Genomic DNA, 23,698 nt, shown 5'->3' with positions numbered 1-23,698 from the left:
CAAGCACTTGCAATAAAAAAATAAAAAAACACCTGCCCCATACTTGGGGACCCACCAGAAGTCTATTTTGCTAGTTAAGTTTGTCCCAACTTTTTTGGGGTGTTCTAAAAAATTTTTTTTTTTTTTTTAACACTGTTTATCTTTGGGGGACTGTCCCAAGGGTGCTGGGGGGTTTCCCAAAGTTTGCACCCCCAAAGTCGCAATTCTGTCCTTTTTTCCGCCTGCTATTCATAGGCGGTTTACATTGCATTGACTTTTCGCGTACGCAAAGTCTTTGGAATTGAATACAGCCATTAAAATGCTGCCTTTGCTACAAGTAGGAAAACAAATAACTGCATAAAGAACTGTGTGGAATAGAGACACATACATACACAAAATTAAAGTAATCCAAATAAATCACACATGAACACTTGGATAATTTGAATAAAATATATTTGTATTCTTTTAATAGGATTACAGCCAAAGTTCCTTGTGTGGCACAACTTACCCGATACCACAATTCAGCTTCATGTAGTTTTTTGTGCTATAGTATGCAGGAAAGACTTTCCTCAACAACATATTTCCATATAATGCATTATAAACATTCTACTATTGACAACACATCATTATAAATCAGGAGGTCTCTTAGACCATGCGGATTGCGTCGTTCCATACGGATTTGCGCGGTTTTCTAAAATAAAAAAGGGAGGAAGGTTCAAGAAAAAGGAGGGGGAAAAAAATAAAAAAATATTCAGACAGGCTGAGAACAAGGTATGTAGTTTGCGCACTACTGATCCACTGGATTGGTGTCGACTGCAGCTCCTGATCCATAACACATTGCCTGGGCTTGTGGTACCCACTTTGTGAGGTAAAAGCGGTGGTCTTCTATTCTCAGATAAATTTCAGGAAGACGACGGCTTGGTTTAAGAGACAAACCGATGGATGCCACCTTCCCGACCCTTTCACCTAGATGTGGAAGACGGTACAGTGTTTCGCTACGGGAACCCACACGGAACTGAAAAGCTTATTTAGCACAACTCACCAAATTTTTGAAATTACATTATCACAACAATTTTTTATTTTTTTCCCCCGTTTATTACTAAAAATTTCTCAGAATCACAGAATACTTAAGACTATGATACAGCAATACCAGGAAGGATTGAAGGTCTAGAATTAATAACAGTCTCCAGGCATAGTCTGTCATGAAATCCACAAGACGACATGCGTTAAAAGGATTCTCTTCTGAATAGTTCAAATGGTTTATATATATATATATATATATATATATATATATATATATATTTTTTTTTATCTATATATAGAGGCATAAATATATTTTTCCATAGAGACACAAACGCACATAACTAACACAGCGTTTGGGTACTGTTACAGTAGATGACGACATGAAGAAAGTCTTAACACATGTAAGCTTTTTATTTAACCGATGACAATAAAACAGCTCTTCTCCAAATGAAGTCTAGGTAAAGTACAATAACCCGAAAGCCCTTTTCCCACCGTTAGAAGCTCTAAATAAATATTATCATGGCTTGGTTGGTCCTAAGAACGGGTTAATGGGTAATACTTTTATGCCGACCAACAGTAAAAAGGTGCCTAAAACGTAACTGATTGCCAGTAAACCATCTTGATAAAAGTTTTTAGCATCACACAAGACATAATGGTGGAATGTGAAGGGTATAGTATAATAATAGACAACATCTATAACTCTGTACAACATCAGGGAAGGTTTCATTTGAGGAAAGGGACAGTGGGTGTTAAAACCCCAAAATACAGCAGGTTAGTTTCCGATTACTAGTTATTGTTCCAGAAATCAGGTTTTGGAAGAGTGTGTGACATTAGGTCCATGACCAATAATAAAACAATGGTAATATGGTGATAGGGATGTGACTGGTGCAAGACAGAGGTGGGTTAAAAAAACAAAAACATTTCTTGGTGGATGTAAACCCAGCATTAGGAATTCGAGCTCTGCCACAGGTTTCCGTAACAGACACCTCTTAACTTCAACACTATCAATAATATTACCTAGGGCTGGGTAACGGGACTGCAGAACAAAGGAATCACATGTCTACATCACAGGATAAAATCAAGCTCATAATTTATAACATAAAAAGAGCATCTTTAACTTCCGCAAAAAAAAAAAAAAAGAAAAAAAAAAAGCTTCATCTCTACCCAACAACTTTAAATAAGAAAAAAAAAAAATCCCACGAAAAAAAAAATTACAGAGCTGCAACGCTTATAAAAAAATTATTATGTATATATATTCCACATTACAGAGAAGGTCACTTCCAACAAATCATACGGATACGTGAATGCGCAGAGTCAATGCAAGGCACGGCCCACAACAGCGACGAATACAAATCAGAAATACAGCGAGAAGACAAGCATGGTGGTTTCTTCCTTAATGCGCTGATTTTTCAATGGGCAAGAACAGCTACTGGTATTGTAACGGTGCCGCAACTTTGAGAAGGGGAGCGGGTTAAAAAAAAAATAATAATTAAAAGCAAAAACATCAGGAATCTCAGTTCTACCTAATGTATTGCACGTTGTTCCTAGTGTTAACCGTATCCTCCTTACATTGCAATATATACATGTTATGTCGCATTCAACTCATCCCAGTGAACAGATTACAGGTTATTACGAGAACTAGTGCTAGAGGCGGAGAAAGGAGGCCGCTGGAGTGTCACTGCACCGCCTCTACGTAGTTTGCCGGGTACAAGCCCACTTGGCCACCGTCTAGGCGTCCTTTACACCAGCCCTGCTCATCTTCATCTTCTGTTTTTGTAAATTCTTCTCCTGCAAGGGGAAAAAAAAATTAAATAAAATTAAAAGACTTAAGTCACTGGATATTTGAGAGATTATGGAAAGGGCATTATATGAAAAATGTACCTACATGAAAAACTTTTTTTTTTTATGATCTTCTTGATAAATAAAACATACATGTCCAATATACGGTTTAAAAATGGTCTAGTAATGATTTGGTTTTGGATTACTCTGACCATGAATGGCACCGGCGAGAATTCCAGGAACCAATCATATTTTAATATTATATAAGGTAGATTGCCAGTATCCAAAAAAAAAAAAATCCCTTTAGTTGGAAGGGGAGCAAAGAAGCCAGAGATGGAAAGTCTAGCGGGTACAGAAACAAAGTGAGGAAAGAGGAGATTAATACCAGTCTTTACATACAGTACACGTATACATAGAGATTATTATTATTTTTTTTTTTTACTTTAGTCATTTGGAAAAGGACAATTTATGTATTGCCACAAGGATAGGTTTACAAGGAAAAATAAAATAATGAAAACTTTAGCATGGTTGCACAGTGGCTAGCATTGATATATAAAACTTTGCTGAAATCAAGAATATGATTCCAAATATTAAAAAAAAAAAAAAAAAAAAGTTGGGAGTTTTTATGATCTCCCTGTGTGTGGGGGGCTTTTCTCCGGGTTCCTGCCTATACTCAAGATATAACGGTAGGTTAACTGGGCTCTAGTCAAATGGACCGTTGTGCGTATGCCTCCATATGAGATGGAATTTAGACTGTAAGCTCCATTGGGGGTAGGCACCGTGGGAATCATTAGGTAGCGTTCCCACTAGGCTGTTTTAGTAGGGGTGCAGTGCCCTGCCCCATTCAGAGAAGGGAGAGCTCTGGGGCAGACGCATTTATTCACAGAGAAGGGAGAGCTTTGGGGCTGCCCTTAAGTGCCCGGCACACCCCCAACGGTGATGAAAGGGTGTGTGTGGGTGTATTAAAGTTACGCCTTTTTTTCTTGTGGCCATGCCCCCTTTTCCTTTCTAGGTCTGTATGTTTCTATAATTATGCAGGGCTAAGATAGCACTATTAGAAAGAGCTTACAATCTAACTAGGAAATTGAAGTGAGCAGAAGGAAATGGGGGACCATACTGAGCTGTGCTGATCCATTCATTAGGTGCAGAACATTAACCTCAGATATCTTTAATATCAGTCAGTGCTTTATCACATGACTGGCCAGGAGCAAACACGGTACCCAGGGGTGGGCAGAACTAAAAGAGAACCCGTCACCCGAGCACAATAGAAGCCTTTATTCTGCAGACAGTGTAAGAAACAATCTTCTCACGCTATTAACGGGTCTCTTCTCCATGCTTTATATTGCTAACGGCACCTTCCGATCATCATCTACTTACCAGCCTTAAAGCTTAGTTCGTCTGTCTCTTGCCCCTCGTAGTCGTAGAGAGCTCGGACCCGAACGTCCTTCCCTCCTGAAGCATCTTCATCAAATGGGTTGCTATCGCCATTGGTGTCATTGCTAGTGAACGGATTGTTGGACTCATCGTCTGACCACTCGGTGGGATAACTCTTTTCATAGCTGCTGACACTGCAAGATAAAAGGAGAAGTCAAGTTTAGAATTTCCTCCTGGGTAAAGTACAGACGGGCCGTGTGCAAGGGTACTGTATAATGAGCAGGTGGGTGGGAGAATACGTTCTGCACTCAGCTCTGCAATGGGTTGCTCCAGATAAAGCTTTGCAAACACTAAAAACAAGCGTGTTACTGGAATGGCAGTCATGCAGATGGTCACCACACATCTCACATGCTCAGTGTGACACCAAAACCAAAGAAAACCTGTAACTTAGTAAAAAGATATTGTATATAATTTATGTTAATAGAAAAAACACACAAGGTTAGCCACATAGTCCCATGTTTCGGTTTCCTTTCTTTGAATAAAGCATGTAGTAAAGCAATATAATGGCATCAGAAGACCTGGCATCTTGGTCCTCTGAGTCCCAGAAAGTAGAAGAATGCTTAAGCATAAGAAATAGGAGATTTCATACTGACTTATGCATGTTTAATACTAAATTACAAGGTATAGCAATGGAAATGGTACCGGGTTCCTTGCGCACTGGATAATAAGGGTTGCAGGGTTTGCTGCAGGTAAGATAGAGGTGCCTAACCACTTGGTTAATAATATATAATAAATTACAAGGTATTTTAGTACTTTGGGATTTTAGTTGGTCTTCTCCAAATAAAAAGAGTAAAGACAAGCAAGGAAAGAGAACAATTGCATAAATGGGACTTTTAAACAATGGGTCACTGAGACAATGGGGTATAAAGGCACAGTACAGTTTGTTCATCTTAACTCCTGCCCCCAAAAGTTAAATATGCTCACCCTCTACACTCCCATAGGGTAACAGTATTATATCTAACAACCCCATGGACAGAACCACAAGAGAGCGATGAGAATGTTTGCGAAACGCGTCAGTGGCTCTTTGCCAGTTTTTAGATTGCTCTGAACAAGACGGAGATGGAGACCGGAAACAACTTCAGTGCATCTGCCAGCAGTAACAGATGCCAAGGAGACCTGATGTGCTACAAAGAACTGCTGCCCAATGAGGACTCCCAGCTGGATTTAGACTGGTATAGATAATTCAGCTTTATGCTGGACTGAGTAACCTGCATAGGTTCACAACATCGTTAACTTTTACAATCTATTCCCCTTGTGTATGTTTCTGTGGACAGTACTGTTAGTGTGCCACTTCTCCACCTCCACCCCCACCCACCTTTGGGACTTCGGGAACACAGCCCTGACGCTAATGTAGTACAGGTTGTCTCTCCCATATCCAAAAATATTCCGAAATACAGAATATCCCAAAATACAGAATTTTTGTAGCATGACAGATAGTGAAACCTTTGCTTTTTGATGGTTCAATGTACACAAACTTTTTTTAAGGCACAGAATTATTAAAAATATTGTATAACATTACCTTCAGGCTGCGTGTATAAGGTTATATGAAACAAATGAAATTCATATGTACACAAACTTTTTGAGCCACAAAATTAATGAAAATATTGTATACAATTACCTGCAGGCTGTGTGTATATAGAATATAAATGCATTCTGTGTTTAGAATTAGTTCCCATTCCCACAATCTCATTTTATGCAAATATTCCAAAACACAGAATATTCCGATATCCAAAATACCCCTGGTCCCAAGCATTTTAGATATGGGAGACTCAACCTGTACCAATCAGGGCGATACAGTTATTGGCTCTGACCTAGCCGGAGTCAAATGAGGAATAACTATTGGGGTCCCTAACAGAGCAAAAAAGAAGAAATATAATCAAACATACAGCATACATCAGTTTGTAACAGGACCCAGCAAAGACAAAGCAAAAATAATTAACATAGAAATAGATTTAAAAAAAAACGCTTAACCTTTCCAAACAAGACCAACATAGTCGCAAGCAACATGAGCATCCACATGGTAAGGGTAAAAACACGTAAATTCGCCGGAGCAAAAAAATCTGTTAAAAAACGGGGATAAGTGCGAAAAAAAAGTGCAGAATCAGAGTTTTGGGGTTCAGTCTTAAAAAAATAAATATATAAAATTTAAAAAACAAGCCTGCACCCCTGGGAGTGTCCCTTGAAAGTATTCTGTGTAAAAAAAAAAAATTAATAAAGTCCTCAGGACACTCCAAAAAATGTACATTTTGGGGTCGGAAAAAAATATTGGGGAACAAAGTTTTAAACTAGCTAAATTCAGGGGGGGGGGGTTCCCAAGTATACGGCAGGTGTTTTCTAGAATGCGGCTGGTAGCGGCAAGTGCATTTTTTAAGAATTTTTAAAAATTACTTTAGGGATTTAAAAATATACTTGCACCTATTTGCATGTACCCCAAATTTAACGGGCATAGTTATTTAACAAAAAAAAAAAAAAGCAGGCAAGTGCTATTCTTCACAGGCGCATTTATGCACCTGCAGCGGCTATTTAAAAACCCGACTTTAATTCAGCATGCCAAATCGGGGGTACCCATAGTGATCTCCCCCATGTCAGACCATCTTTAGGGGGTGCCAGGATGATTTCCCGAAAATTGACAGGACTTTGCTACTTACCTTTCTGCCTGGTCCCATTTTTGCCGGATCGAAATGGAATACAGGGAAAAGTGGGAATGAGCCAGATACTTTATCCCTGAAAAAAATACAGCGAAGATGGCGAAAAATCTGACTTCGGACTTTTCGGCTCAAATTGAATATGGCGGAAGGTGCAGTTTACCGCACCCAAGTGCCAGGTGTGATGCAGACAATTTAATAGCTCCAGGAACTCCTTCCCAATGCAATTCAACATTGCAATCAATTGCACCATTTAGGGAATCTCTTTTTTCTTTTTTTGGTAAACTAAAAAAAACCTCCTGTATTGCTCCTGTAAACCCCACTGTTTCCAGTGCCCCCATAGGTGAAAGATCAATGAACCAACAGTCCTCCATTCACAAAAAGGTTCAGCATATAAAACGCCTGCTCCACTGTAGACAAGAGCTGCACACGGACTGTTCCCAGTCTGTTTGGAACAGAGCTATAAAGCCCCTCTCTAGGCCAGTGGGTCAAGCAGGTATTTAGGATAATGTATAACAAAACCAGCCTTTCAAAACCATATACGGACATTAATAAATTATTGTAAAATGCCATGCAAGTAGTATAGAAGTAGTCAGTTGGAACTTGTCAAGTTAACTTAATTGTGCATTGCGTGATGGTATAAATCTATACATAAACATTTATCACCCGGTGTTAGGCACATTTAGGGAGAGAACCTCTAAGACCACAAACCACAGAGCTTTAGAAGGACCCCGTTCTCCCACATGCCAGTCTGTAGTGAATTAGCAAAGCTAACAGGCAACAAGAGAAGTGGTGTTAGTGTCCAACGCTAGAGGAGGAAGAAGGCGGGGGGGAAACTTTTGTTAGAGAGAGAGAGAGAAGTGGGTGTAAGTGTTGTCATGCGTTGCGTTCCACGGTTCCGTTCTCAGCCCTGACTGAAAGACCAGAGTGCACAGAGGAAGCTAGAAGAGAGAACAATCGGGAAACGTGGCATCACCAACTTTTTAGTTTTACTGTCCTCCTTCTCAATAATACTGTGCGTCTCCTCCTCATCTTCAAACGGATTGTTACTTGATTGTGTGGACTGTACTGACTGGACACTAAGGTGGCTATGTGGGAAGAAGAGAGCAGGAACATCAAACTACCAAAATCAGATAGTTCTATATAAAACTATTAATACATAGCTAAACAAGAAAAGACAGCCACGTTCACGTACACAAAAAAAATGTAAAGGTAAAACACCAAAATGCACCTTGTAAATATAGTAATGCAAATTTCACAGTATGATTTAATTGTTGCAGATATTATTGTTGTTTTCTGTTAGACAAGTTGGAATAAAAAGGACGTTCAAATGTCAGTTCTAAACACTGGTGATACAGAGGTGTTACATTAGGATACAGAGACTATACAGGATGAGGGAGACTCCGCAGTCACTATACCATCGGGAGGGGATGAAGATTAGTAGCTAAAGTAATTAGATCATTCATTATAATCTAAATATATTAAAGTTTTGTTGTTGGCTAGCTGGTCTCTAACATGTATATTTATGCACAATATTAAGAACATTTGGAGCTTGTATAACCAGTATTGTTTCCATTACCATTGGGAATTTATTGTTAAGAGAATATTTTACATGAAGTATTGCAAACAAATTAAACATAATATAGTGTATACAGTAAATGTAGGTGTATAACAATCTTATGGGATACACTTTAGGGTGGGGGGGGTTCAAACCAAATAAATCAGGACCAAATGAACAGTACACCTGCTGAACCTACCTGCTGTGTTTATTCTGGAGGGTAGACTGCTCGCCTGCTTGACTGATTCCAGTTAAAGTGACCCCCTCTCCTGGTTTCTTTTTCTCTCTCCTACTCAGGGTACGGTTTAAGTCAGCAGACCATTCCTGCAAAGGGTTAACCCAAAAAAACAGCACTGAGCACAAGGTGTAGTACTAGTATTTTTCCATTAGAGGGCGCCAGTGTGCAAATAAAAAAAAAAGGTCAATACAAATTAAGCGTGACAGAATAAGCAAATTAAGTGCGAACAGCATAAAAAAAATAAATCATCATGCACTATATACATTCGGGCAGACACAATCATGGTAAAAACACAAGAAAGAAAGAACTCCATCAAACAAAAGAAGAAATAGAATATAAAATAGCACAAGCCGGTTCTGTGTTACATGAACGGTTTAAGATGACTCAAAATAAAAACGGATCTTTCATCATTCTGAGAAATGCTTTCCTTATTAACACCAAACTCTTATCCTTCTATTAATAAATGTATATAAACCCATGCAGATGAAGGACTCTGAAGGAGCGCCACTAGATTTGCGTTTAAAGGAGTATTTGAAAAAAACCAAAACAAAAAGGTAAATGTCAGAATTCTTGAAGACGACATTGATAAGCAGATATATACACTTGTTGCCACAGCAAGTACATTACTGTATCCTCATTTTATGGGGTATAATCGCTGAGCAATGGGGAACCTATAAATCCTTTGTGCTCCCTTAGTCACAGGGAAATAGACGGTCAATTTGTGGCTCTCTGACTGCTGCGGCACTACAAGTACCAGCATACACTAGGCAGATGCAAGCAGGTAACCTCATTTGTAGAGAGTAACCATTGAGCAAAACAAAAATATCTTAATCTCCCCATGCCAACGAAGAGAGGCAGACTTGCTTGTTGTGATGGGACTTGTAGTTCCACATCATCCGGGGAGCCACAAGCAGCTTACTTCTAGACTCTAGCTGCAACTGTACAAGATAAGATGATACAATACTTACTTCATCCTTGTGCCGGGAAAGGCAAGAAAGACAGGGAGGAGAATAATTAACACATGAAAACATACAAATCTAATCATTTAAACACCTATGGGGTATATAGCAGTAAAACAAATAATACATTTACCAATTCAAACCAGTAAAATGTATATTGACACTAACCCACCCCCTCCCTCCCCCTACTCTAATTACAGGAACCCTGCCGGACAGCTGTACATCCAGAGCCGTCATCTCGGCTGGGAGGAGAGGACACGGCTCTGTCCTTGAATTCTCTGCATTGCTGAGGGATCAGTACAATGACAAAGGTTGGGATTGTGTACGGAATCAGCACTTTTCATAGAGAATTCAGAGCTTTATTGGATTACACACAGGCATGTTCTAGATGGGCAGTCAATAGGGAGATACAATAGATGCCCTGGGTTTACTTAAATGCCCATTTAAGCAAACAGAAAACCCTACTATTATTCAACGGTGCGGACTGCGACCCTTACAGACAAGCGCTCACCTCAAACTGGGGCCAGTTCATAGACATCCCCGGGCCGTGATTGTTCTTAAACCATTTCAGGTCCTCCAGGACGTCTGCAGATTTGATAGCGTACTCCAGGTCTCTGTATATGCTGGAATACCTGATCAAAGGGAAAATGGCAAATCAGTTCTCTTATAATCTCAAATTGTTAGTGAGGTGAAGGAGTTTATAAAGTGTGGAAAAACAGTGTGCAGTCACTCAATACCGTCTGAGGAACCCTCACTCAGGCGATCGGTTTAATTGGAGTTAAAACATTTTTAAAAATTGGACATAACACGCACAGAATTTAGGTCCTATAATGCAAATGATTTTAAAATACACTGACCCAAGTAAGAGAAATAAGAGCTATTAGTTTGGCTCTGCTTTCAAAATACAAAAAATGGCTGCAATCCTCTGGATAGAACAAATATTCATTTTAGCTGCAACAGTGGTGTATATTTATTATGTACAGTTACAGAATTTGAAAGTCAATTATTGAACATATATACAATGTCCTGGTAGCTATCTGCACTGAACAGACATCCAATGACGTCATTACTCAGATAGGTGCGAAACGCGTCTGACCTATATGGTTACCCCGTGGCAATTGTCACTTCTGGCACAGACATCCAGCAAACAGCCAACGGGACACTGTAAACATATTTTACTTTACCGAATTGTAGGTCATTAAATGTGTAGGCAATCCATTTATAGCCACCTTCACAACGGTTAATAATATCTATTACCCATCCAGGTTTGACAGGTCAAGGTGTTTCTCCACATCCAGGAGCAAGTCTCGGAAGAAATGCAGCCGCTTATCCTCAAACTGCTGGCACTGCTCAAACACCTGTTCCATGTTCTCCATGTACTGCGGAGTGGCCGCGTCCAGGTCTTTTAGAGCTTTTTCGTATTTCTCTTTGCTCTGCAAGACAGAATGACGGAAGAGACTGAAGTGAAGTGTTAGCCCCTCACAAGTCACAGCACCATCCTAGAGCCGGAGCTGTGGTAGCCCCTCACAAGTCACAGCACCATCCTAGAGCTGGAGCTGTGGTAGCCTCTCACAAGTCACAGCACCATCCTAGAGCCGAAGCTGTGGTAGCCTCTCACAAGTCACAGCACCATCCTAGAGCCAGAGCTGTGGTAGCCCCTCACAAGTCACAGCACCATGCTAGAGCCGCAGCTGTGGTAGCCCCTCACAAGTCACAGCACCATGCTAGAGCCGCAGCTGTGGTAGCCCCTCACAAGTCACAACACCTTTCTAGAGTCGGAGGAGTGCTCGCACCTCACAAGTCACAGCTATGTTCTGTGCAAAATTGTGAGTGAGCCCACTGCCTTGGCTGAGTCACTCATAATTTTGCCTAAGAACACAGCCATGAATAAAGAATGGTACCAAATCCTCCTCCAAGAGCAACTTCTCCCAACCATCCAAGAACAGTTTGGTGATGAACAATGCCTCTTCCAGCATGATGGAGCACCTTGCCATAAGGCAAAAGTGATAACTAAGTGGCTCGGGGAACGAAACATCTAAATTTTGGGTCCATGGCCAGGAAACTCCCCAGACCTTAATCCCATTGAGAACCTGTGGTCAATCCTCAAGAGGCGGATGGGCAAACAAAAACCCACAAATTCTGACCAACTCCGAGCATTGATTAGGCAAGAATGGGCGGCCATCAGTCAGTATGTGGCCCAGAAGTTGAGTGACAGCATGCCAGGGCAAATTACAGGGGTCTTGAAAAAGAAGGGTCAACACTGCAAATATTCACTCTTTGCATAAACTTAATGTAATTGTCAATAAAAGCCTTTGACACTTATGAAATACTTGTAATGTTACCTCAGTATACCATAGTAACATCTGACACGTATGTAATGCTGTAATGTTACCTCAGTATACCATAGTAACATCTGACACGTATGTAATGCTGTAATGTTACCTCAGTATACCATAGTAACATCTGACACGTATGTAATGCTGTAATGTTACCTCAGTATACCACAGTAACATCTGACAAAAAGGTCTAAAAACACTGAAGAAGCAAACTATGTGATAACCAATACTTGTGTCATTCTCAAAACTTTTGGCCATGGCTGTACAGTTATATTATCGCTATCTATATCCATCTATCTACACACATATATAGATATACAGTAGGTGTTGTGTCACAAGAACTGTAGAGAAACGACTTTATGTACAATGGTTCCCTAATCGCAGGTGAGCACCAGGGATAAGTGTATCAGTACTAAGCTTCCACATGAGCGGTTCTCAGATCGTGTTCTCATGTCTTGTCCTTGCAGATTACTCTGCGTATTTGCTCTGCAGGGCGTTCTGGTACACGGTCACTGGGAACAATACAACCGGAAGATTTCCTGAACAAATACACGATTAGCTGGCGCATCCCATTACCTTCTGAGAGTCCTGTTTGCTCTTCTCCACCTTGTCTTGGAGTTTTTTCAGCTGCTCCGGGTTGAGGGCAGGGTCGGCCTTGCTGTTTGTCTCTCGCGAGATGGCAAGCTTCTCTTCCTTACAGGCGGCATGGTAGATTTTCTTACACGCCTCCATCTACACAGGGCACAGACAGAAAAAAAAAACACACAAAAATAAGCCACTAACTGAAATCTGCTAAACAAGGAAATTCTGCAGAGAGATTTACGAGAGCCGGATGGGACTAGTCTTTATTTTGGTCCATTGCAGCCTGAACCGGCATTTCCAGCCTGTGCTGTGACTGAAATGTAGCACACGTAAGCCCTTGTTATAGAATGAAACTAACAGTCGCTAAACAAATAAATGTATCACGTACTGAAGACAAAAATCGGGTTAAGAAAAGTTTTGTTTCCTTTAAATGCTTTCACACACGAGCAGTTCTTAAAGGGAACGTATTCTATTCAGGTTGCTTTTTGTCTAATGTAAAACATGAAAAAAAAAGGATGAATGCAAATAATATTCTTCTAGCAAGACTACACCTTGCTGATATTATAGAGCTAGTATGTATGCTTACGGAGCAGCCATTGTTTGCCTTCTCTTCCAATGAGCTTAACTGTCGTACTTATTTCAGGGACAAACCCAATGACTGTTTATATGCAGATTTTGAATTTTCCCTAGGGTTTGTAGGCTGGTGCAGAACAAGAAAACAGCTGAAAACTGCTATCACCATGTAATAACACAAGCAGAAACACCAATGGCTACAGTTACATTAGAAAGTGATTTTACAGATGTTAAAAAGGCATGCATACACATATAAAACCCCCGTGTGCATGCTCTCTTAGTAGTGAGAACCCATAGAGTGGATGCCTGGTTAGTGCAAGGGGTGTATGGCATAATTTGGAAAGGGTTTGTCGGCGCTGATGTTGTGGCTAGGTCTGAGGAGGATGTGATTGTATCCAAAATAACCCAGAGGCTGCTCATAGTCTGATGCATAACATAAACCTACATCTAGCGAGAGGGCCACTATCACCATCACTGTCCATGTAACTGTTATGGGGCCCAATAGCACTGGCGCCATGTTTCGGAGGGGTGGTGGGTGGTTCTGGTGGGAGAATAAAGTGTGCCCAACGTAAAGACTATCCAGGCAGCTTCATGATTCGATAAACGATGAGGATAAAATGACTGCATTATGGCACATCAGTCTGAATTATACAATTACTATTAACTGCTAAGGATGAGTGGGACTCATCATGAGCACAGCACGGTTTCAAATTTTACCTACAATTCTAGAAAGTCTTCTGAACAAACAAGGTGTAACACGTGTGACTGCTGTGTAGTTACAGATAGGCTAGTTTCACATACAACGGTTTTGTACAGGCGGCAAAAAACAGTCAGGATTTTTCCTGTGGATCAGTCCCTTCCACAAGCAGTTTTTGTGCATCGTGTAATGTTATTGCTGTGTGTTTGAATCGCTTTCCAAATCTGTCAAACTGAAAACCGCGGACGGCGGCCGTCCTAGTCAGTGGTTATCACGGCTGTAACACGGCACCTGTGACATGTTCATGTAGTGTGAAAGTCCTAATGTATTTGTAACATCAATTAAATGAAACAACTAAAAAAAAAAAAAGAAAAAGGAGTTAGATTTTTTTTTTTGCCTGACGGACAAAGCAGTGTGTGAAATATCCCATATTGATCCTGGAATGTGACCAACCCAGAGACCTACTAAACAGTTTCCAGCAGGGCTAATTTAATTCCTTCACTGTCAAGGCTGACTAGTGATTGAGCAGACAATGTGGTGGGTATATGGCTTCATAGAGAATCTATAACAATTGTGCTATAAAAAGGTGCACACATTTCTGGTTACACCCCTGATGTCTGGTATATATATCAGTCCCCTACACCAGGCACAATAAAATAAACCTTTAACATGTGGGTCCCAAAACTGGATCTGCACACCACTTATGGTGGGCGACTGATGTTATTGGCATAGCCAACAGCTGATTATATTTAATACATTAAAAGAGAAATATCTAATTTACAGAATACAATCGTATGAATGACATATGGGAGGGGTGGCCTCTTACATCTTTCAGCTTCTTGGCCCATGGCTTCTGTGCTTTTCTGAAGCCATCTTCTGCCTCTTTGGTCTCCTTAAACCCTCCCATCATCTGCTTGTGGTAGGCCTCTTTCTGCCAGTTCTTCATCTTCTCAAAGTCGTCGTTCATCAAGGCGTTCTTCACCTCTAGGTGGAGCTCGCTGACCCTTTCAGCCTCCGTCATCACAGAATGCCAGGCCTTCTCCACCGTGCCATACTGGGGGCCTAGAAGAGGCACCAGAGTGCGGTTACAGGACAACACGAGGAGATCGAAATCAGCCTTAAATCTTCCAAAATTTAAAAAGGGGGGGGCGAGTCACTTACTCTGAGACTACTCACATGCACAATCTGAGCTTATGTGTAGCATTTAATTAAAAACGTGCTACGTGACGTAACTGCTTTATTACACACTTATTTTCACACGTACATCTCAAAATATTTATTGCTGACCAATTTAAACAACCATCAGCCACACTGAAACCTTATTAGGGCCTCCCACAGACTGCCATAGTAGGAGAGCCCTGACCTGACTGACCCCAAGCTCAGGATCCCCCCCCCCACCTTGAGAATGTGAAGTAATGATTTTACTTAACAGAAAGAAAATAGTTGTGTGATATGAGGTCTGTGCCATTAACCCACTGAGTGATGGGCAGCCGCAGAGATTCTGAATCCATCCCTGCACAGCATGAAGCTGGGAGCAATGTACAGCTTTGGTGAGGTTATGCTGTACGCACCATTCTCAGGTTGCAATGTGACCCTCCTTGTTCCCCTTCCTCACCTTTCTCCACAAGCTGCTTCCACCGCTTGGACCACTCGGTTAGCTGCTGTGCGTAGCCCTTCTCGATCTTCGCCCGCTCGTGGATACAGTTCATCAAGTCATTGCAGAGCCTGTGGCCGTCATCTATCCTCTTGACTGCACGCTTGTAGTTACCAATCTAACCCACAAAAAAAATTATATATTAATTTAACACCTACATAAAATACATATACTATAGTTTCTATATTTAAAACACAGGGTAAAAGGTACTTTGTGATGGTCATAGTTACGCTGCCACAGCTAATTTAGGCCTCACACAGACACTAAAGATACCGAATCTTTCACACTTCGCCACACAAAGAGTCGAACTTGAGAGATGGAACTTGCTGCATATGATAAATGGTGCACCAGCCAATCAGCTCCCAACTGTCATTTTCAAACAGATGACAGTTAGGAGCTGATTGGCTGGAGCACCATTCTCATACGCAACGGGTTTTAGCAGGTTTCAAAGGATTTCCTCCACAAAAGGAATCACTAATGTGATCTAAGCTGAAGGTCTTACATGTGAACATGGATTGTGACTGAAGCCAACTTTATCTCAATGCCTCAGGAGTTTTCTTTCAAACTGATTGGCAAAATAGTGCCTCAGCCCATAAAAATGGCTACCTTCCCTGTAATTAGACTACCGGGAAATCATTAAAACGGCTTGCTGTTATTAGTTCACTCTTAAGGTGGGGGTTATTCATTTCTAGCAATGTGTCACCGAGGGCACTGCCAACATCGCAAGTTTTGTTCTGCGCCCCTCTGCGGGGTGGGAGGGAAGACGTGCGAGGCGGATCGAAGCGGCGTGCCATGCTGAATTTAAATACCCCCTTAGTTTATACAATATCTTTGAGAAATTCATCAGACCGTAACTTCTTGGGCGTCTTAAGGTGCCTACACACTCGACGATATGTTCGATTTCACCTTGAACTCGAACACATAGTCGAACCCAACCCAGCAGCTCCACGGCAGTGGTGGGCAAGATATGTTGTTAAAAACCGTCCAATGTGACAAACGATCTATCGTGCCTCCTAACTATTCCAGTGCATCGTGACTGAGATTGGCAGATCTGCCCTACAGCATGGCAGATCTGAAGTTGCGATGTACGACCAACGGGTACGCGCATCGTGATCGTGAGTGGAAACTCAAGATTTGGGCATATTTCACACGATTTGTCGTCACGAGTCATCGGAATCAGCAACTCGTGTAAAAAAAAAAATAAAAAAAAATCGCCAAGTGTGTAGGCACCTTTACGGCAACATTCATTTGTAAACTATCCAGCAACGTGCAAAAAATCTCATTTGAAAATAACCTATTGGCACTTTGTAGGGTTTGGCAATTACTAAACACACTTCCGTCGTTTTGGGGTGATTTTTTTTTTGGCTTCCCAACTAATTCTAAATAAACATTTTTAAAGGTCAATTCAGAAGTTCTTAATTGAATAAAGCTGCAAAATGACTTTAAATTTGAGATGCGCGCGCACACAGATCAAGCCGGATTGGTTAAACTAACTTAAGCTGGCCACACACTAGACCAACTTACATCCAACCATCCAACCAATTGATTGGTTGGAATGAAAATCTGGTAAGGGATGAAAGCAAATGACAATCAGCAATTTGCTCCCATACGCCAGAAAATGGACTAAAAACTGTTGTTTGAACAAACTGTTTTGACCAGACATTTAACAAACTTGTCTGACTCCCAATTTCATCTGTTTTCTGGCATTTAGGAGCAAATTGCTGATCATCATTTACCCCCATATGTTACCAGATTTTCATTCCAACTAATCAACTAGTTGGCTGGTTGGATGAAAGTTGGTCTAGTGTGTGGCCAGCTTTAGAGGAGCCAGGCTCTGACATCACCAGTTGCCAGTAGATAATAACTGTACATTTCCTATTTATGCTGCAACATCTGGAAGAGACTATTCAGCCAGATCCCTTGCTCTGCTCATGACAATGGAGTACAACGTATTCACCAAAAGCGTATACTCAGCAGGAGTATCTCCATCTTAAAAAAACAGGTAAATAATATTGTAGAGTCACCATTCCAGCAAACGCCTAATGTGGCCTACATAGGTAATTATACAGTATGATCATCATTATTAATACCTGCTGCAGCCAATTGTGGGGCCTGAACAGTCCCTGGTAACTGTAAGACCATAAGGGAACTAAGCCACGATGCTGGGACTAGAGAAACACTGTTTAAAAATCATTCAAAATGCTGGGAAATGTTTTAATAGGTTATAGTTAATGAGTGGTTAATGTCCAGGGCAGCAAGGCTTGATTCTAGCACAGTGCGCCAGCTTGTAGGTACGTATTTCTAAGGTAGTCTGATGATGCATAGAGGTATTGCCAATTTGAGGATTAGATTGTTAGCAACGTTCTGCTATAGGAAGTCGCATGGTAATCGTTGTGTCCTCAGCAAAAGGCTGCAAGTGTCAGCGGACCGAACACATGTACAGGGGCTGTGTGTACAAGTTAGTATGGAAATAGATCGCGGATGACATTATTTGAATAAAATCAAAATGCCGTGTAACAGATATTTGGCCTGTGTGGCAAATGTTTAGGTTGAATTCAGCTGGCAGGTTCCTGTAGTTATAATTTTTCAGAAATCATCACTGCTCAATGCTAATTTTAAATGGTTTAAAGAGTCTGGGGCTGGCTAAGCTTTACTATGTAGTAGCTGTAATATACAGCCATGGCCAAACATTGAGAATGACACAAGTATTGGTTTTCACAGAGTTTATGCAGAGAGTCAATATTTGCAGTGTTGACCCTTCTGTTTCAAGACCTCTGCAATTCGCCCTGGCATGTTGTCACTCAACTTCTGGGCCACATACTGACTGATGGCCGCCCATTCTTGCCTAATCAATGCTTGGAGTTTGTCAGAATTTGCGGGTTTTTGTTTGTCCATCTGCATCTTGAGGACTGACCACACATTCTCAATGGGATTAAGGTCTCGGGAGTTTCCTGGCCATGGACCCAAAATTTCGATGTCTTGTTGGTATGCAGTCGTGGTGCCGACAGGCTAAATGCCGACCGTCTGCATCCCGACTATCTAATCCCCAAAAGGGTCTAAATGACAGGCGTCGAAATACCGATGCCTGTCATTTTACCTACGCCAGGAGCCCGACGTCCGGCATCCTGATCGAAGGTAAGCCTGGCGCAGACAGCCGCACGGGGAGGGTTATGGGCTCCCGGGGGGGGGGGGGTCTGGGGGACAGGACTTGGGCTCAGGCATCCCCCCCCGGGAGGGTTAAGCTAGAGGAAGAGGGGGTGTGTGTGTGTGGGGGGGGGGGTTAGTTCACAGCCAAGGGAGTGGGATCACTCCAAATTTTGCCTAAGAACACAGCCATGGATAAAGAATGGTACCAAAACCTCCTCCAAGAGCAACTTCTCCCAACCATCCAAGAACAGTTTGGTGAGGAACAATGCCTCTTCCAGCATGAAGTGGCTCAGGGAACAAAACCTCGAAAGTTTGGGACCATGGCCAGGAAACTCCCCAGACCTTAATCCTATTGAGAACGTGTGGTCAATCCTAGAACGGACTCGGGACAGGAAGCTTCTAAACACACACATGCACGCTACACGCTACTAGATAGCATAAGGGCAAATTCATAAAGGATATGGTTAATCAGATACACCCATGATAAAAGTTAGCAATAGTCCAAAGTAGTTTGGAACCAATGAGGAGATTTTATTTAAAGCCCTAATTGTCCAACAAGGCTTTAAACTAGTAGGATGACTGACTGGGTAATGCAAGGTGTTAGGCACTGCCTATGTATGTATCAATGCTCTCTTTGACCACATACAGGATGCCAATATTGTGCCCGTAAATAAAAGCACATTTAAGGGAAAAAAACAAACAAAAAAAAAAAAAAAAGTCATGTGCCTGGCCAAACACTGATACACAGGCTCCCATTCAGGGCTTGTCTACACAGATCAGCTATTCACTGGACTTCAACCACTAATGCCTGAAAAGTGAATTATTAATATGTATTGCTCTTTTTTATGAGCTTATGTAAATCGATGCCTATTTCCCTATAGATTGTGAGATTGTGAGCAGGGCCTTCCTACCTATTTATCCGTCTGTTACCTAGTTTTGTTCTATTAAGGTTTCCCAATTGTAAAGCGCAACGGAATATGCTGCCCTATATAAGAAACTTAATATATAATAAAATGTGTAAAATGTTAGGACCGATTGATCATGCCTTACCATTTTTTTTTTGACCAGGGCAATATTTGCGCAATGCATGGAAAACGCCGTAACATGCATCACTAATAAGGTGTCATATGCCCGGGTCATCTTTCATGTGTGCGCAGATGTGAAACAATGGGCACAAAGCATTATAATGTTATACCTGCATACACAGCATTTTGGCTTTCTGTAGTCTCATCAGCCCATTGGTATACAAGTTATACTAGGGGTAGACAGCATGTTACAACTCAGATACTGTGGAACTACACTACCTCCCACTCCTGAATCCAAGACTTCTCCTGTGCTGCCCCCCCACTACTGAAACGATCGCCCTCGCTCATCAGACTAGCCTGCATAGCTTCAAACGGGCAATGAAAACCCACCTATTTATAAAAGCGTAAGAGCCCATCCGCTTATCCATGTCGCCTCGTGGTTAAACCTCTGTCATCCTCCATCGCTGCCCCTCGTGCTTCCTGCCCTCTTATTTGACAATTGTATATGGTATTGTACTGTACCGATAACCGTATTGTACGGTGTTACCATGTGCTGTCTTGTTATATGAACTCTGTACGGCGCTGAACAAGCACATGTCGTGCCCTATAAAGTTGATTAATAATAATCCCAGCATTCCCTGTCGAAGTGTTGCTGCTCGGGAACACGAACAAAAATTTTATGAGTTTACAAAATAAAAAATTACACTTGACGGTTTAAATGTCGATGTTACATCTTGTTTACATGTGAATATTGTACTAGGTTTGCTTTTTCTACCATAAATCAGTCTCTACTGTGATATATTCAGGCTTTTCTGCTGCTATAAACAAAAAAAAGATTAAGAAAAAAAAAATAAAAAAAATTGCATGGCGTGCTGGGATATGTAGTTCCACAGCAGCTGGAGCAGGGTTGCCTACCCCCAAGTTAGACTAATGAGACACGTTGCCCAGTTTAAACAAATTGAATAGGGCCAAAAATCTCCAGAATTGTTAAAAAATAAAAAAATAAATAAAAAAGGATCCATATTTGGTAGAGAAACACGTAGAGACTAAAAACGTCCCATGTTGAGGAAGCCAGACTACGTCGCCTCCGGTTATTAGTAAGAGACCGGCCAGTGGTCACGGGTGTCTGTTAATGACTACCCCTGACTGTTGAACCAGTCACCGCAGAGTGCATAGTGGGTATTTGTTAAGGTGGTTTCTTGCTGAGTGATCTGAGATAATAAACAGTGATGGCTCCTGAGACCTGAACCAAATAAACGGTCTAATGAAGGAAGACAGGAATCAGGTTGGACGAGTCCTTTGCTGGTTATGTAACCTCTTATATGCCAGTATACACAGCACAGAAAGCTCCCCTTGTAATATCGCAGCTTCTGGTTACAGAAGGGCAGAGAGCCATCAGCAGAATATAGTCTGTGAATGAATGACCTATATGTTTGGTAAATACCCCGAATTCCTGCAACAAAAAAGGCAACATTCACGATGACTGCAATGCAGGAGTTAACCCCGCAGCTCCCAGCTCCTTATATAGCAACTTTCACAGGTTTCAACATTACTCATGAAAAAGGCGTCAAGGACAGACATTGTTTTTAAACTTAACAGTAGCGCTGTCCTCACTCCTATCCACAGAGCGAAAATACGAGAAGGTTTTTTTTCCCTGTTTGCCTGTGCTGCCACATAAACTTACAGTAGAAATATAATATAATATATATTATACACACACACATGTATGTACACACACACACACACACACTGGGGGGGGGGGAGGGGGGAGAGACCATTCCGATCCGCTTCATGTACAGTTTTGCAGAGATCCCCGTTTAGAAAATTGTGGGAACTGGACATTCCCTACTGTAGGTGCAACATGTCTGCTGGAATAGTGAGCTACCGCCTTACGTTCTGACATTTTCACTTTTTATTTATACAAAAGCTACAGCTGCATTAAATAATAATAATGGCACTTCGCCCCGTTCCTTTAAACATCCATTGTGGCAGTGCCAAGGGACTGTGGTACGGCCCAAAGACAGAGAAAGATGCGATGACGAGCCAGTGAAAACCCACTTGATTCGCCAGGATAAACATGTCACAGTGGGGAAAGTCATCTCTGTAGATTCGGAATGTGAGAACAGCGGCTGTAGAACTACAAGTATCAGCATGCTGATATTTGCAGTTGCAAACCTGGAGAGTCGAAGGCTGCTTTAGCTTACTATAAGACACGAGAATGGTACAAAACTCCAGAGATCAAATAACTAGAATACAAAAGCATCACTCAACGCTGCAGCATAAAAACGTGTAGACGGGCAGCACAAACTACTGCAATGGTACACAAGTCTCAGAATACGTGCAGAAAAGTCTCATTTATGTACTGTATATACACACTCAGGAGCAGGAAGGCCAATCCCGGGGCCATTTTTTTTTTTAAACCCGGGATTCGAGATTGAAGAAAACTAAATCCCAGGAGTCCCGGAATAGGTTTAAAAACCCTCCGGGAGGCGGGGCTTTTAGGCAGCGGCCTGAGGGGTCGGCGGGCGGTCCAGCCGGCATCTGGCTGCGCAGCGTGGCCTTTGTCATCACAGCCAGGGGAAGGGGGAGGCTGGTAGCGTCTGAGCACTCCGCTGAAGGTGCTCAACGCTGCCCGGCTTTAAAAAAAATAAATAAAAAAAAACAATTTATGGCTAATCCCGAATCCCAGGATTCATTCAGGAGCCCCTTTATCAGGCACATCTGTCTAGCACCGAGTAGAACCCGTTTGCCCCAGAACAGCCTGAATCAGCCTGTATACGACACAAGATAGGAAAACCTGAACATTAGATACCAGCATTGGTGGAGGCATGAGGGAGGATTTGTTATTTTTAAGGCTTTAGCATCACAAATCTTCTAACATATGTGTTCTGCTTGTCTACCCGAATTTATTTATATACCGTATGTACGCCTACATACATCCACACAGAATTCATGTAAACACAGGCTACATGAAATCAGTTAAGGAATAATGTATTAAAACAATGCACTTTCCTTCAAAAAACGTTTGTGCATCTGTTCTATGCATTAAACAGGTGTTACGCCTGAAAAAGCATCTTCATTCCATACGTTCTTGATTGACAAAGCAAAGCAATTATCCTACATTACAATCGACACAAATGAGGCTCTGTGTGTAGAGAGTCATTAAACATTTGTATAAAGAGACTACTTTAACTCCTATTAAGACTACTTTAACAAGTCCTTTAAATAGGATGGCCAGACAATGGGAAATAGCCGAACAGACCTTTCAGATGCTTTAAAGAAAAAAAAAGAGAAACGCGTTGTTCGAGGAAACTCGCCCTGGTGGAATATTTTATAAAAGAACACTGGGGTATTTCTGTGGTCCTTGAGGCATCTGCAAATAACCAATAACAAATGCAGATGATCATCCTTCTCCTGCCCCTGCCCACCCTCAAATAGGGACGGCCTTCAGTGGAGTGTCCATCACTAGTTACCATCGATTGGTCCATTAGTGATTACCAACAATGGCACAAAAACCTACAGTGGGGTACCATTGATGGTTTGCACCCCTCGCTGGCTACCACTGCCGGGGGCACAGCGGGCCAATTAAAAAACAGGGGTGGAGCTTAGCTCCATCCCATTAAAAAAAACAAACACAAACCACCATCAGCTCCCACTTGTCCGTCAATGGCGGAGAATTACTGGCTCTCTACCATAGATGGAAAAACCATTGACAGTTAACCATTTGCCAACTATTGTACAGTCGATGGCCATCACTACCCTCAAATAAGATGGCTTTCACAGGCATATATACTGTACCTGTGTGTCTCTGCCCCAGTCTGCATGCGTTAATACTGTGGAAAAACACACTTGCAGTACTCGGCCTATGTCAGAATGCCTCCGTCTCAGTTTTTCCGGCGCAGGCTGGCATATGTGCCAGAAGCGTGCAAATCGGTAAAGGAGCATGTGCATGCGGCCACTTCTCATGGGCAAAACGATGGCGTGGCGCATATTGCGTGGTAACGGTGTCGTTCTCGCTCTGGCCCCAGTATGTGCAAACTGTTTTAGTCGCTTCTTTAGTGACACCGTT

The 23,698-nt window shown here is 41.8% G+C and overlaps 1 protein-coding gene across 3 annotated transcripts in view; it reads right to left on the bottom strand.

Annotated features, from left to right (window-relative positions):
- Positions 1-415: 415 nt before the first annotated feature.
- Positions 416-23,698, bottom strand: part of PACSIN2 (protein kinase C and casein kinase substrate in neurons 2) — a 78,538-nt gene continuing 55,255 nt past the window's right edge. For 2 of the 3 annotated variants that reach the window (XM_088478318.1, XM_088478319.1), the window contains exons 3-11: positions 15,419-15,575; positions 14,630-14,865; positions 12,528-12,683; positions 10,873-11,048; positions 10,127-10,247; positions 8,618-8,742; positions 7,841-7,948; positions 4,159-4,349; positions 416-2,790 (exon numbers count right to left, since the gene is read on the bottom strand). In XM_088478318.1, coding sequence (XP_088334444.1) covers positions 2,678-2,790; positions 4,159-4,349; positions 7,841-7,948; positions 8,618-8,742; positions 10,127-10,247; positions 10,873-11,048; positions 12,528-12,683; positions 14,630-14,865; positions 15,419-15,575 — 1,383 coding nt within the window. In that variant the 3' untranslated portion in view covers positions 416-2,677. The remainder of the gene's footprint in view (positions 2,791-4,158; positions 4,350-7,840; positions 7,949-8,617; positions 8,743-10,126; positions 10,248-10,872; positions 11,049-12,527; positions 12,684-14,629; positions 14,866-15,418; positions 15,576-23,698) is intronic. The other variant, XM_088478320.1, reaches the window with a different exon arrangement.

Source organism: Taudactylus pleione, unplaced genomic scaffold (genome assembly GCF_031769625.1).
Source record: "Taudactylus pleione unplaced genomic scaffold, aTauple2 ptg000212l, whole genome shotgun sequence".
Lineage (NCBI taxonomy): Eukaryota > Metazoa > Chordata > Amphibia > Anura > Myobatrachidae > Taudactylus > Taudactylus pleione.
Note: the sequence above shows the minus strand (reverse complement) of the source record. Positions and strands in the feature narration are given on the sequence as shown.